Below are 13949 nucleotides of genomic sequence, written 5' to 3'. Positions count from 1 at the left end.
GATCCCATATGGGCTCCAGTTCTAAACCTGGCAGCCATGCTTCCCATCTAGTTCCCTGCCAGGCTCTTGGCTCCTGGCTTCGGATGGGCACAGCTCCGGCTGTTGTCGCCACTTGGGGAGTGTATCATTGGATGGAAGATCTTCCTCTCTGTCTCTCCTCTTCTCTGTATATCTGACTTTCCAATAAAAATAAAATAAATTTTTAAAAGATTTATTTTTTAATTGAAAAGGCAGATTTACAGAGAGAGCAAGAGAGAGTTTAGTTCACTCACCAAATGGCCACAACAGCCAGAGCTGAGCAGATCTGAAGCCAGGAGCCAGGAGCTTCTTCTATGTCTCCCATGCAGGTGCAGGGTCCCAAGGCTTTGGGCTGTCCTCGACTGCTTTCCCAGGCCACAGGCAGGGAGCTGGATGGGAAGTGGAGCTGCCGGGATTAGAACTGGCGCCCATATGGGATCCCGGGCGTGCAAGGTGAGGATTTATGCGTTGAGCCGTCGCACCGGGCCCTAACCCCATTTTTAAGGATGAAGAAAGTGTGGCTTAAAGGGGCTCTGGTCCCCCAGCAGGGCCGGGCACTCCCGGGCACGTCCACCAGGTGGGGGTGAGCGCCCAGGGACGCGCCTCTTGGGCGCTGGGGGACCGCCGCCCGCCCTCGGTCCCTCCCCGGCCGTTGCGGGTCCCGCCCGCCGGGGGAAGGCGGTCCGACCAGCGACGCCCGCGTCCACTGGCGAGCCGAGCCGGCCTTGGGCGCGCACGGCCATCGGGGTTGAGGGCACGGCCATCGGGGCTGCGGGCACGGCCATCGGGGCTGCGCGCACGGCCATCGGGGCTGCGGGCACGGCCATCGGGGCCGCGGGCATGGCAGGGGCTGCGGGCATGGCGGGGGCCGCGCTCCTGTTGGCGTTGGCGCTGGCGGCGCCGCGGGCGGCGGGCGCGGACATGGGCGCGTGCTACGACGGCGCCGGGCGGCCGCAGCGCTGCATGCCCGTGTTCGAGAACGCGGCGTTCGGCCGGCGCGCAGAGGCCTCGCACACGTGCGGGAGCCCGCCCGAGGACTTCTGCCCGCACGTGGGCGTGCCGGGCGCGGGGACGCAGTGCCAGCGCTGCGACGCCGCCGACCCCCTGCGCCACCACAACGCCTCCTTCCTCAACGACTTCCATAGCCAGGACGAGACCACCTGGTGGCAGAGCCCGTCCATGGCCTTCGGCGTGCAGTACCCCACCTCCGTGAACATCACGCTCCGCCTGGGTAAGCGCTGCGGACCCGGTCTCCCGCGGTGGGCTGGGACAGACCTGGGGGCACCCCGTGGGGCTGGGACCGGCAGGAAGCCCCAGGGAGCTGTGGCTTTGTGTGCAGGAAAGTGCTGCTCCCCAGAGCTGTTGCGGGACTGGGGAAGGCAAGAAGGGAGGGGTGCTGGGCGTTCTGAGGGTGGGTGGGCTGGTAAGGGCCTCGCTGTGCCTACAGGGGCAGGGGCAGCCCGAGTGTGTGCTTGGGCACCTGAGCCAAGGGGTTGAGCCTAGCGCTGAGGCCCTGTAGGCAGCAGGAGCCAGTTCTGCGGTGCCCGTGGGTAGCTGGGCCGGTGGGCCAAGCCTCTGGCTGTCCCGCCTTGCCCCCATTATCCAGGAGCCCTGGCAGTTCCAGCAATGAGGACTGGGCGTCCCCACCTAGTCGCACCCTCTTGCCCTGCCTTGCCCAGCCTTGCAGGGACCTGGGCAGCTGCCGGCCCCTTGCCACCCTGCCCAGCGCAGCTTCCCACCTCCCAGCCCCGCCTGTAAAATCTCGCAAAGCTTTGGCAACTTGACGGTTTTGTTTTTGTTTTTAATTTTTACTTGAGAAGTAGCGAGGAGAGTGATCGGCGATCAAGACAGCTTGCCCCCATCTGCTAACCGCGGGCAGCTGCTGGGCCAGGGCCAGGGCAAAGGACGCGGTGTGTGTGCCCGCCGGCTCTCCTTACAGGGTTGGCAGGAGCCCACTCACCCCACTACCACTCCCCTCCTAGTCTGCAGGGTCGGGGAGCTGGGATCCAAAATCCGAGCTGGAAACGGGCCCCGGCGTGCCCCTGGGTGAGGCGGGCATCCAGGTGTGCCCCTGGACAAGGTGGGCATCCAACCATGGAGCAAGATGGCTGCCCTCTCCAAGTATTCTTTTTGGCTACTCAAGCCAACCTGACGCCATTCCGAGGCAGTCTGCCATTGTGAGGGTGAAGGTGCACCTACTTGGGTCCTGGACGCTCATTCAAATCCATTGGGCGCCTCCAGACCCACCGCAGATGTCCCCACCAGATAGGACATGCACCCTACGTCACCCTTCTCAACGAGGCTGAGGTCTGGAATTGGGATAAGGGATGATGGGACTGCACCCATTTTTCAGATGGAAAGACTGAGGTCAGGGATCTTCTGTGGCAGTCTGGGTGTGCGCACCCCCGAGGATCAGCAGGCAGAGCATGAAGTCCTCCGTGTGAGCTCTGCGAGCCACAAGGGGGTTCACTCCTGAGAAGGGGGCCAGGACAGTGAGCCCCAGGAAGCTCTGTGCCCCCACCCCTTGGCCTGTCTGAGCCACAGAGTGGGGCTTCCAGATGGGCGGGAAAACCAGTATGAGAAGAGGAGGCCAGAGAGCTGGCTCGAGGGGCTGGCAGGACCCCCAGGCCACAAGGGAGGCGTCCAGGAGGGGCAGATGCACTGCTCTGACGAAGGCTGTCCCGTGTTGGTGGACCTCGGGGGCAACAGGGCCCAGCCCGGCACAGACTTGGCAGGGAGAGGCAGGTCGTCCGAGTGGCTTGGGGCCGGTTCCCACTTGCTGGGTGCCGCCTGCGGGCCAGCCCTGTGCTTGGGCTGTGGGGTCCCCCTGGGCACCGCCTGCGGGCCAGCCCTGTGCTTGGGCTGTGGGGTCCCCCTGGACACCGCCTGGACTCCTGAGAGGGAGGTGGGCCTGATCTTGTCACAGCGAGCGACCCGAGGCCAGGGGGCCCCAGGCGTGCACACCCCCATGTATGTGCGTACTCACTCATGTATGTTCATAGTATGCTTCTGTGTGTATGCATTTATGCATGCAGCATGCTCTAATATGCACACGTGCACACTCCCGCAGCCCAGGATGGCTTTCCCAGGGCTGGTGTTTTGACCACTATGTGGCACCAGGCACATGGGGCGGGGGTGTTTCTGAAATGCCCACACAGCAAGCCAAAAATCAAGCCAATGAGTGATGCCTGCCTGGCCCTGCCCACACCCTCTGCCCGCTCTGAGAGGAAGAGCAGGGTGGGCGTTTCTCAAGGGGCTCTGGACTTGGGTCCAGCAGCAGCACACGCTGGGCCAACGACCCCCTCCGCACCTCCCGGGGTGGTTCCAGAGCGGGCGCCGTGAGGGTCCCTCTGGGTACTCAGTGCTGCTGAGTGGAGCCTAGTGTGGGCTGAGCGGCCCCCGAGGGCAGGCCACGCTGTTGGGACAGACACGAGACCTTGGGCTCTGGTTAGGAGGCAAGAACAGCCCTGGCTTGGGCGGTGTCGTTGTGGGGGGTCTGGGCTCCTTGTGGGGTCCCTGGCTCAGGCGAGCGAGGTGGGGAGTCTCTTGGTCTCTGTCTTCACTCAGGGCCAGTTCTGAGGGCACTGTCCCCCACTCCTCCCCCCTCCTTCCCACCGCCGGTGGGAGGGGCAGGAGGCGCGGCTGCCGGGCCGGGGCTGGAGGTCGTTGCTTTCCCAGCGCCCCTGTGGCTCCCGCCATCTGGTCCAGAGCTTGGGCCGGGCCTTCCTGTCTGGGATGAAAGGGCACAGCAGGTCTGGTAGCTCCCCCCAGCCACCCAGGGCCCCGGGGTGGCTGGAGAGTGTGGGAGAGGCACCAGCCACAGACCCCCAACTCCTTGTCCAGCAAGATGACTCAGCAGGGAAGCTGAGACGTGGAGGTGGCTCCTGGTCCCATGGGATCCGTAAGGAGTGAACTGTGAGTCCCTCAGTGTCCAGGACCGTCAACTTGCAGCCTTGTTCCTGGGACTGCAGCGTGGCTTTGGGCAGGGGTGGGTGGGTGCTCCTTCCTGTCTGCACCCTTTTGGTTTGCTGAGAAGGTTCTAGAACCACAGGAGGACCCTGGGTCCCCATTCAATGAGCAGAACAGGGAGCTGGGGGTGAGGGTAGGGCTGCTCCTGCCCTCCTTTCCCCCCCCAAATGTCCTGGTTCTCCCTGAGCCCAGGCTTGTGGGCCATGGGGCGGAGCTGGAACAAGACAAGCCCCAAGATGGCAGAGCGGGTGGCACCTTACCCTCTCGGGGCCCTGCCCACACTTGAAGGAGGTGATGTGGTCTGTTCATGCAGGAGGGGAGACGGGCCCGCCTCGCACCGTGATGGCTAGCTCCATTGTGTCCAGTGGGCACTCATGTTTGCTTCTGAAGGCTTGGTGCTGGGGGCTGTGTCCCCCTTGCTTCTCCTCGAGAATTCTGCCTGAAACATGCCCCACCGCCCGCAGTCCCTAGCAGGTCAGGAGTACAAGGAATGACCCCATTTAGCCTGTTTCCCTTCCCCTTCCAACGGAAGTGGCCTTGGCCGCCTCTCTGTGCCTCCCAGGACAGAGCGAGGAGTGGCAGGAATGGGGACGACCCTAAGCCTAGGGATAAGGAGTGTCTGGGGCCCATCTGCCTCCCCCTCAGCCCAGATGGGCCCTGTCCTCTGCGGGCCACCACTGGGCTGACACTGTGCCTGGCTCTGGGTCTCAGCCATGCTCTGAGCCCAGGGCTCGCGCCTGGAGAACGCCGGCCCGCCCTGCGTTCTCGCCCCTCCTGTGTGTGTTCTTGTGGCCCCTGCTCTTGGTTTCTGCAGAGCGGTCACACTTGCATGGGGCTGGCTTTGTTTGCGTCGGCCCCCGTCTGGGCTGCGTGCAGGACACCTGTTTGCACAGCCGCGCCCCCCTACCCCCGTACCCACCTGCCTTCCACCTCAGCCCAGCCCAGGACCCTCTGCCCGGAATGCTAGGTAGGTAAGAGCAGCAGCTATACCCTGAGCTGTGCCCAGCACTGCTGTGGGCGCTCCCTGCCTCAGCATGGGCTCCTGGAGCCCTGGGGTTGTGAAGTAGGGAAATTGAGGCATGGTATTCCAGTCACTTGCCCTGTCGGCCAGGCCACAGTGCCGGGAACCAACGCTCCTTCTCACAGATACATCCCACGTGACCAAGTCATGATGTTTATGGCGGGGCAGCCTCCCTGGCCCTGCCCAGCTGCTGTTCACCCCGGGCTGTACCCCTGCCAGAATTCCCTCTCTCCCATGCCACTGGCTCTGCTCTCACACCGTCTCCTACCCCAGTAATCTCTGGGCACCCAGGGCACATTCAGGACTCTCCCTGTGAGTCCCAGGGTGAGGGCACCTGTGTGCCTGGCAGCTGTACCCATGCAGCCAAAAGGCAGTGACCAGAAGTTCTTACTGACATGAGGAAGTGGAATACTACACTGCCCAGAAAAGGAAGGGCGTGTGGTGCTGGCTGCCAGGCTTCGTGGGCAAGGGGAGGCAGACATGGCAGCGTGACTGCCACGTGAAGTGTGAACTCTCTGCCGTGCTCAGATGCAGAGACAGAAAGTGGAATAGTTTGCCGGCCTAGAGGAGGGGGGCGAGACGGGGCAGCGTTGGACAGAGCCTGGACAGATGTGGTGGTGGCCACACCCCCGTGTGTGTGTCCTTGTTACCTCTGGTCGCGATGAGGTGATGCGTTCTCTGGACCTTGTGAAGACTGGTGGATTTATTTGGAAGGTGGAGCATCCGAGAGAGAGAGAATCCCATCCGTGCTTAGATCTGTAAGTAGCTAGGTCAAGATCAGAGTCTTTTGGGTCTTCCACACGAATGGCAGGGAGCTAAGTGCGCACTTGGGCCGTCATCCTGTGCTCTCCCTCTCCCCTCCCTGTCCCAGCCCCTCCTCCATCCCATAATCTCTGGTCCCTGTGACCTCCCAAGGCCCTAGGCAGTGGGTGACCGGTCGGATGGGGTCGCTCTGTTCTTTCCGGGTCGGCCTGTAGACAACGGGACTGTCTCACACACTGGCAGCTCAAATGCATGCCAGCAACAGGAGAGCTGTGTTGGTTCAGCTCAAGCCCGGCTCCTGGCAGGAATTCGCTGTGTACAGAATTGCCAAGAAGCCTGGGCTGGGAGAGGGACGACAGACACTCATGGTGGCCAGACCAGGGGAGCCAGGGACCAGCCTCCAGGGGCTGGGAGCAGTTGTCCCTGCCGAGGGCAGGGTAGGCTCGCCCACGCATTCCCAGCTCAGTTCCCCGCCCTGCCCCTTGCCCCTCCGCCGCCCAAGCCCCTGATCCCCAGATGGCTCCAATTAAAGGACTTTGCTTTGTTTCCATTTTCCCAAAATAAGCCGTTCATTCCGGGCGCATTGTGCTGGGTTAGTGCCGGATGTGGGCCGGGCTGGATTTATGTCTGTCCCCAAGTCATTCTTTAAGGTCCAGCTGCTCGGAGCCTACAGCTTGGCACTCCCCACGCGTGGCCTGGGTGGGCCTCAGCTGTGCTGCAGCAGCCGGCAGGTGGAGGCTGGGACCCTGGGACCCCATCCCTGGGGGCACCAGTCCCGTCTTGTTGGGGATCTAGGCGGGAGTGGCCTCATTCTTGACAGCCACTTTGGGGGCGCACGGTCAAGAAGGGACCCAGCTGTTATTGTAGCTGAGTCCTTTCATTGTCCACGGCGATGGAGCCTTTGGGGTGCCCTGTGTGTAAAAAGGCAGGGTGCCTGGCATGCAGTAGATGCTCACTAAATGCTGGCTGTTGTCACCAAACCGAGACGCCCGACTTGCTGGCCTGCCTCGGCTCTCACTGGTACATAATGACGGCGAAGGATTTATCTGGCTTCCTCCTCCTCCTCCCCAGTGGGCATTGAACCTGAACCTGGTGGCGAGGCCCCCAAGAGTCCCCTGAATCCCAGAGCCGACCCCTCCGGCCACCCCCAGCCCCCTCTGCTGTTGCATGTGCCTTTCTTGCAAGGCAATAGGTGTGGCAGGGCCAAGGTTGAGTCATCTTAAAACAAGGCAATGGCTTTGGAGACTTTTTTTTTTTGTCAAAACGTGTTTTCCTTGGCTTTTAAATTAGAACACGCTTCCTGGGAGAAGATTGGAAAAATGTTGAAAAACCAGGAGAGGAGGGAAAGGCCCGCCAAGTTGTGGGCGCAGCAGGTGGCTGGGCAACACACAGCCGTCCCTTGCTGCCCACCGTGTCGGATGGCGCCGCACGTGCCTTCTCTGCTCTCGCTTCTCGCTCGGCGTTTTCACTCCCGCTTCTGTGCTGTGCGTGGCTCCTGGCACTGTGGGCCTGCCCTCCCACGTCCTCCGCCCTGCAGTCCCCTTAGCTGGCCCAGGTGGTCCCCCCTGTCCTGGTGGGGGGCCCGTGTGGAAGTGGGGTTTCTTGGCTAAGCCTGGAATGTTCTCGCGGCTCATCCATCCATGTCGCTGGCTTCCTTTTCCAAAAGGACAGCACCCCCTACTCCCAGCCCATCTTTTCCCGGGCACAGACACCTGGCCATCACCGCCATGGGTAAGCGTGGGGGTGGCACTCAGGCAGGCACACGTGTGCAACCCCGCCGTGGCTCTCTCCAGAATGTTCTTCCTCTTCCCAGGCTATACCAAGCACCACACTCCTTCCCCAGCCTCTTTAAGATTTGTTTGAAAGGAATAACTGACACACAGAGAGAGCTTCCACCCGCTGGTTCACACCCCAAATGGCCACAATAGCCAGAGCTGGGCCAGGTTGAAGCCAAGAGCCAGAAGCTTCTTCTGAGTCTCCCATAGGGGTGCAGGGATCCAGGAACTTGGACCATCTCTGCTTTCCCTGGCGCCTTAGCAGGGAGCTGGATGGGAAGGGAGCTCCTTCCTGAGGACCCCAGCGGCAGAAGTGTGTACTCTGTCCTAGCTTTGTGCAGCACGGCCACCTGCTCTCCCCTCGCCCCCTGTGAGCACACTGGGTGGGTCTCACCAGCAGGGCCTCTCGGCCTCCTTACCAGCACGGGCCATTTGCTGGCTCTTCCGATGCCACAGGAATGGCTGTGCAGTGTAGCTGTCTGCTCCCCCAGCTGGGGTTCCACCTTTCCTTTCCCTGCTGTGAAATGGGTCCCCCTCTCACGGCCGCAGGCAAGGCCTATGAGATCACCTACGTGCGGCTCAAGTTCCACACCAGCCGACCAGAGAGCTTCGCCATCTACAAGCGCAGCCGTGCCGGCGGCCCCTGGGAGCCGTACCAGTACTATAGCGCCTCCTGCCTCAAGACCTACGGCCGGCCCGAGGGCCACTACCTGCGGCCGGGCCAGGACGAGCGTGTGGCCTTCTGCACCTCTGAGTTCAGCGACATCTCCCCGCTGAGTGGCGGCAATGTAGCATTCTCCACCCTGGAGGGCCGGCCCAGCGCCTACAACTTCGAGGAGAGCCCGGGGCTACAGGTGGGAGAGTGGGGAGGGGTGGAGGGGGTGGCACACTGGGCTGCAGATGGGAGGGGCGGGTTGGGGGTGGGTGCTGGGCAGGGTGGAGCTAGGTGGGTGGAGCTGGGGTGGGCTCTGGCCCTTGCCTCACTCAGGTGGGGAATTGAGGCCCAGGGTGGGAAAGGGACTTTGCAGGGGTGTGCATGGGAGCCCCTGGGGTGCAGACTCCCAGCTGGAATTCTCTGGAACTGTCTGCTGTGGGGACGGGCATCTCCTCCTTGGAGCTGTCAGCAGGGCCTGCCCCATGCGTTTCCAAGGCTGCTAGGAGCGGCAAGCCCAGGATTTCCGGAGGTTCCGTGTGCGGGGCAGTGTCAATCCCTGAGCAGTATGGGCAGGCTCTTGGCCGCCTCGTCACAGGCGGGAGCCTGCGGGCCGAATGCGCAGTTCCATTCCATGTCATACATCTGGGTTGACGTGGCCACGTGTGCTGGTGTCTGCCTCACAGGGCGTCAGCTCTGGGGTGGGCCGAATGGACGTGCAGCAGTCGGAGCCGGGCGTACACACTGCGTGTTCCTGCTCCGATCCGGGGCCGTCATGGTCACAGCCAAGGCTCTATCCAGTCATGTCTGGACTAGGTCCCTCTAGTTCTGAAGGTCAGGTGGGAAGGATGCCAATGACGGCCCAGGGGCAGCGGTGCCTGGGATGGGTCCTCCCCCTGCAGCCTCCGTGGGGTCCTGTGGACTATACTGACCACAAATGACATGTCACTGCCGGCGGGGACGCCCTAAACCTGGACATCTGGGGCCTCCGTGGGAGGCTGGCTGTGCAGGTGTGGCTGGTCCAGCTGACGCCTCATGGCCCAAGGTTCCTGCCAGAAGTCACAGCGTCCACAGAGGTGTTTTGGTGTGGTCTGATGGGGGGACGCTGCTCAGGTCAGCTGGTCCACAGCTGTCAGGGTCGCTTTCCTAGAGCCAAGAGCAAGGGTCCAGCCTCTCTGTCAGGATACCGGTCCCTGCCTGCACCTTGTAAAACATCCCATGTCATCAGTGGGATTTGGTTTGGAATCAGGACTTCTTGGGGCCCTGAGCCGTGTAGGCTGCAAGTCCCACCTCCCCGACACACACACCTGGGGCACGCACAGGAGGCAGGACACTGGGAGAGCCTCGGGCAGCAGCCAGCTTTCACCCATTGCCCCCGTGTCCCGGGCATTGTACACGAGGCAGCAGCTATTCCCTGCAGGAGCCAAGACTGGAAGACGACCCAGGAAGGCAGGCGCCCCGTCCCCCCCAGTGGACATCCCAGAGGCGGCAGCCCGTGTGGTGGGCGGAACAAAAGCTGTGTCCATGAGCTGGGGGCGAGGGGGTCTGGGGCAAGGTCGCAGGGGAGCGTAGGACGAGCCGGCCATGCCTGCAGGGCTGGAGCCGCCACTGCCTGGCGTCTGCCAGGGCCATCTCCGAGTCCACTTGTGGTTTTGGCTAGAACCACTACAAGTTGCAACAGCCTGTTGCTCATAAAACATCAAGGCCTCTGCTTGCCCTCAAATGATCTTTAAGGCGTCAAGGGAGCCCCCTAGCATGGGGCAGAGGGGTCCTGTCCTGTCCCCTCCCAATCCCATCCCCCTTCATGTGACCCTGCCCCTTCATGGCCAGTGGTTTGGTGGACTGATGGACAGGTCAGAGCTGGAAGTCACAGCTCTGGTGTGATGAGGGTTGGGTGGGAAAATTCAGGCAGGCAGGCCGGCCTTGACCTGGGGGTTGGAAAGACCCCTCAGCCCAGCTCTACCACCAGGAAGCTCCTCCGTCTGTTTGATCTGTCACCAGGGTTGCAAGACCAGCCCCAATGCGTGGGGTGACCTAGCTGCACCGGCGTAGCCGCCTCTGGGCAGCCTTGGGTCTGCTGACATCAGGTCCCTGTACCCCCAGCTGGAACATTCTCAGGTGGAGGCCATGGGTGCCCAGGACAGGACGGGCCAGCTGTCCTGAGTCACGCTGGGGCAGGAAGGCAAGTGGCCAGGTTCTCGTTTTTCCATCTTGATTGCTAAGCTGGGGGGCTCCCCAGCTGAATTAAAACGCTGATTAATATTCAGCCAAATCCGCCTCTGATTGTAACAGCAGCTGGATGGAAATGTCAGAAGCCCTCACGTGGATTGCCCACACCCCTGGCTCGGGCTCCAGGAGCGGCCCTGCCCCAGCAACAATTCATGGGACACAGCCTTGAGTCCCTGCCCCCCGTTGGGGCCTGCGGCTAGAGGTGCCTAAAGGGGCTTGACTTAGCTCATGCAAGCCCGAGGCCTCCGCCATGGGCTCCCACTTTCTGCAGCCTCTCAGAGCTTGCCTGGCCCGGGCCTGGCTGAGGCTCAGGAGTGCGCCCTGCTGTCTGCCCGCCCCAGGAGTGGGTCACCAGCATGGAGCTCCTCATCTCCCTAGACCGTCTCAACACGTTTGGGGACGACATCTTCAAGGACCCCAAAGTGCTCCAATCCTACTATTATGCCGTGTCTGACTTCTCCGTGGGCGGCAGGTAGGTGCGGTGGGGGGAGGCGATGAGGAACCCCAGGGCAAGGGAGGGAGCTGGACCCCTCCCCTGCTCCCCTGTGCTTGCCCCCATCCCGCTGCACTCCGCATCTCAGAGGGTGGGAGGGAAACAGGCGTTGAGGAGAGGCATCTGTGAACGGCAGGGAGGCAAGGGCATGCTAGGCCAGAGGGGAGGGGAGCGTTCCGGTGTGGAGTACGTTGGGGGACAGTGGTCAGCAGAAAGGTGGGGGAGAGTGGGGGGTGTGGAGCCTTGAGGATCCATCACATGGTCTGTTGGTGGGAAACTCAGGGGAGGCCCAGGGTTTGCCACACTCCAGCCTGCCCCGTGGGGAGGAAGTTGGTGTTAGGGACCTGGGCCCCGACAGGACAGCCTGGGGCGGGCGGGCGGCCGGAGCTTGGGCCGGAGCAGGGTGGGAAAGCTGCCAAGGTCCAGGAAGCAGCACACTTGGGGGGCAGGATGAGACTCAGCTGCTGAGCTTCCGAGGATGGGGGACACCTGGCTGTGTCAGGAGGCGCTGGGGCCCCCATGTCTGCACTTGGGTTGCCTGATGGAGTGTATTGGTGAGGAATCCGCCCCCCCCCCGGACACACACATGCACACGTGTGTCAGCTCAAACCACACAAGGTCTTGTGAGGATGGCAGAGACCGTGAGCTCCAACGCCTTGACCGTCAGACCTCTGGGCCCCGGCTGCCAGAGCTGGGCCACCCGCCGGCAGCAGCTGGCTGGGGAGGCCGTCCTTGGGTGCGCACAGGTGGCTCGTGTCCTTGCTTGCCTTCTCCTAGTTGGAGCCTTTCACACCAGGTGCTGTGTGTGTCATCCCTCCCAGAACTGGGGAGGCGGTGTCTGTCCATGCTCTGGCCCCTGGTTCCCTGGTGACCGCGACCCTCCCGCCTCCCTGGTGAGGCTCACGCAAGAAGAAGCAAGCCCCTTGCTGGGTCCAGGGCAAGGCCCGGAGCTGGAAGCCGCGGCCACTGTCCCCTAAGCAGCTTCCATCTGGTCATTTGGGGTATGGGGAAGAGGTGATGGCCACGTGGGGCAGGCCCTGCCGGACTCACAGCGTAGCCGCCCGCCGTGCCTCTGTGCCCATGCTTGTCTGCCTGACTCCTGTTCTAATGCAGGTGTGGGGATGTGAGCTGGGGCTGCTGTTGAAGACACAAACTGGGTTGGGATTTAGGGTAGGTCATTAAGCTGGCCCCCATGGGGGCTGTGGTGACCAGCCTCGGATCCTTTTGAATGTTATTTATCTTTATTTGAAAGACAGAGTTAGAGAGAAGGTGAGACAGAAAGATCTTCCATCTGCTGGTTCACTCCCCAAATGGCCGCAACAGTGGAGCTGGGCTGATCCAAAGCCAGGAGCCTGGAGGTTCCTCTGGGTCTGCCATGTGGGTGCATGGGCCCAGGTGCTTGGCCGCCCTCTGCTGCTTTCCCAGGTGCGTTAGCAGGGAGCTGGGTCAGAATTGGAGCAGCCAGGACTTGAACTGGCGCCTCTAAGGGATGCCCTTGTTGGGTATTAGGAGCCTCTCCAGGCTCAGTTCCTCCTTCGTGGGATAATCATGTCCATGTTAAGAGGCAGGAGCCTCCCGTGGTAGGTCATAGCAGGTGCTCGTTGTGAGCCTGTTGATGAGTGGGGGCCTTGGGGCTCACACCCGACATGGGGCTGCCTGCCTGGTCGTGAGCATCCTCCATGTTACCTTGCCAGGTGCAAATGCAACGGGCACGCCAGTTCGTGCGGCCCTGACGCCTCTGGCCAGCTGGTGTGCCACTGCCAGCACAACACAACCGGCCCCGACTGCGAGCGCTGCCTGCCCTTCTTCCAGGACCGCCCGTGGGCCCGGGGCACGGCTGAGGCCGCCCACGAGTGTCTGCGTGAGTGGCCTGGCAAATAGACCCCTGACCGATGCCTGGCTGGTGGGGGCTGCTCCTGGTGGGACATGCTTCCCCAATTCCTCCCAAAACCACTCCCCAGCCTAAGTCTACCCAGCAAGGCGCCACTGTGGGAGGACCAGGGCGCACCCACCCCCCGCACACACATACCACGTCTGCCTTTGTTTTCTTACCCCAGCTGCTAATGAAAGCCAGGCTGCTCCATGTCCGTGGTGGGGGGTGACCTGCCCCTGCCTGTCCCATGAGTCCCCTGCCCCCTTCTCCCAGCCCTTTGATGTCGTAGGCCCTGTATGATGTGGCCGCAATTGCCCAACCCCAGCTCCCCAGTGGAGCTGAGGCCACCATTCCTCCTGTGGGGGTAGACGGGGGTGGGGTCCCCTGCTGTCCCCACTCCTCCTGGCAGTTGTTCCAGCTGCCCCAGGTCTCTCCAGGCAGTCATCCGTCTTGTGTCAGGCACCCACACCCAGCCGCCATCGCCTGGTGCCAGGTCTGGCTGGCACTGCCATAGTTGGTGGGAACGGTGACTTCACACGCGGGCTGCTGTGCAGGCATGGCCCCCGGGCACCTCTTGGGTTTGCTGTCTTCTTGGACCTGGGCCGCTAGGGCAGGGCAGGGAGGGGAGGGGACAGCGTCTCTGCGAGCCAAAGCACCGTCTGTCCCGGGACCCACGGCTGGCCTGCCTCCCCCTCTCCCCGTCCCTGGCCGCCCCTGCCCACGAGTCTTTGCTAGGCAGTGAAGCACAGTGGCTTGTGTGTCCTGTGGAAGGGACACAGGAGGCCAGACGGCTTCTCCCGCCGCATGGTTACACCCCTGCGTCCTGATCGGCGGCCCCGAAGCAGGGCCTTAGCACATGCTCTCCTGCTAAGCCCAGGCAGCCCTCTAGTGCCCTGTTCCACCTGCGAGTGGGACCCGTGTGTGCCTGCACAGTGGGATGTCGGTCCTGGCCCGGTCACTTCTACCCTGGGCACCTGGGCGCCCTCTTCCCGGCCCCCCACCTGCAGCCCTGGTGCAAATCCACCTGTCTCCCCTCTCCCCTTCTCTGCCCCTGAGAACCAGGGCATGACCCCAGTTCGGCTGGCGACTGGCTCCATAGCTGCCCCTGGCTACCACACCTGCCCACCGCACACCCACCCCCCCATGACTGCTCAGAC

The 13949-nt window shown here is 62.7% G+C and overlaps 1 protein-coding gene across 1 annotated transcript in view; it reads left to right on the top strand.

The window, feature by feature from the left end:
• Positions 1-876: 876 nt before the first annotated feature.
• Positions 877-13949, top strand: part of LAMC3 (laminin subunit gamma 3) — a 38502-nt gene continuing 25429 nt past the window's right edge. The window contains exons 1-4 of the mRNA XM_040963841.1: positions 877-1249; positions 8095-8399; positions 10768-10898; positions 12614-12780. Of these exons, the coding sequence (XP_040819775.1) occupies positions 877-1249; positions 8095-8399; positions 10768-10898; positions 12614-12780 (976 nt within the window). The remainder of the gene's footprint in view (positions 1250-8094; positions 8400-10767; positions 10899-12613; positions 12781-13949) is intronic.

This window comes from Ochotona curzoniae, unplaced genomic scaffold (assembly GCF_017591425.1).
Source record: "Ochotona curzoniae isolate NIBS_2020 unplaced genomic scaffold, NIBS_Ocur_1.0 scaffold_3208, whole genome shotgun sequence".
Classification (NCBI taxonomy): Eukaryota; Metazoa; Chordata; class Mammalia; order Lagomorpha; family Ochotonidae; genus Ochotona; species Ochotona curzoniae.
The sequence above is the reverse complement of the archived record's forward strand: the minus strand, read 5'-3'. Positions and strand labels throughout refer to the sequence as shown.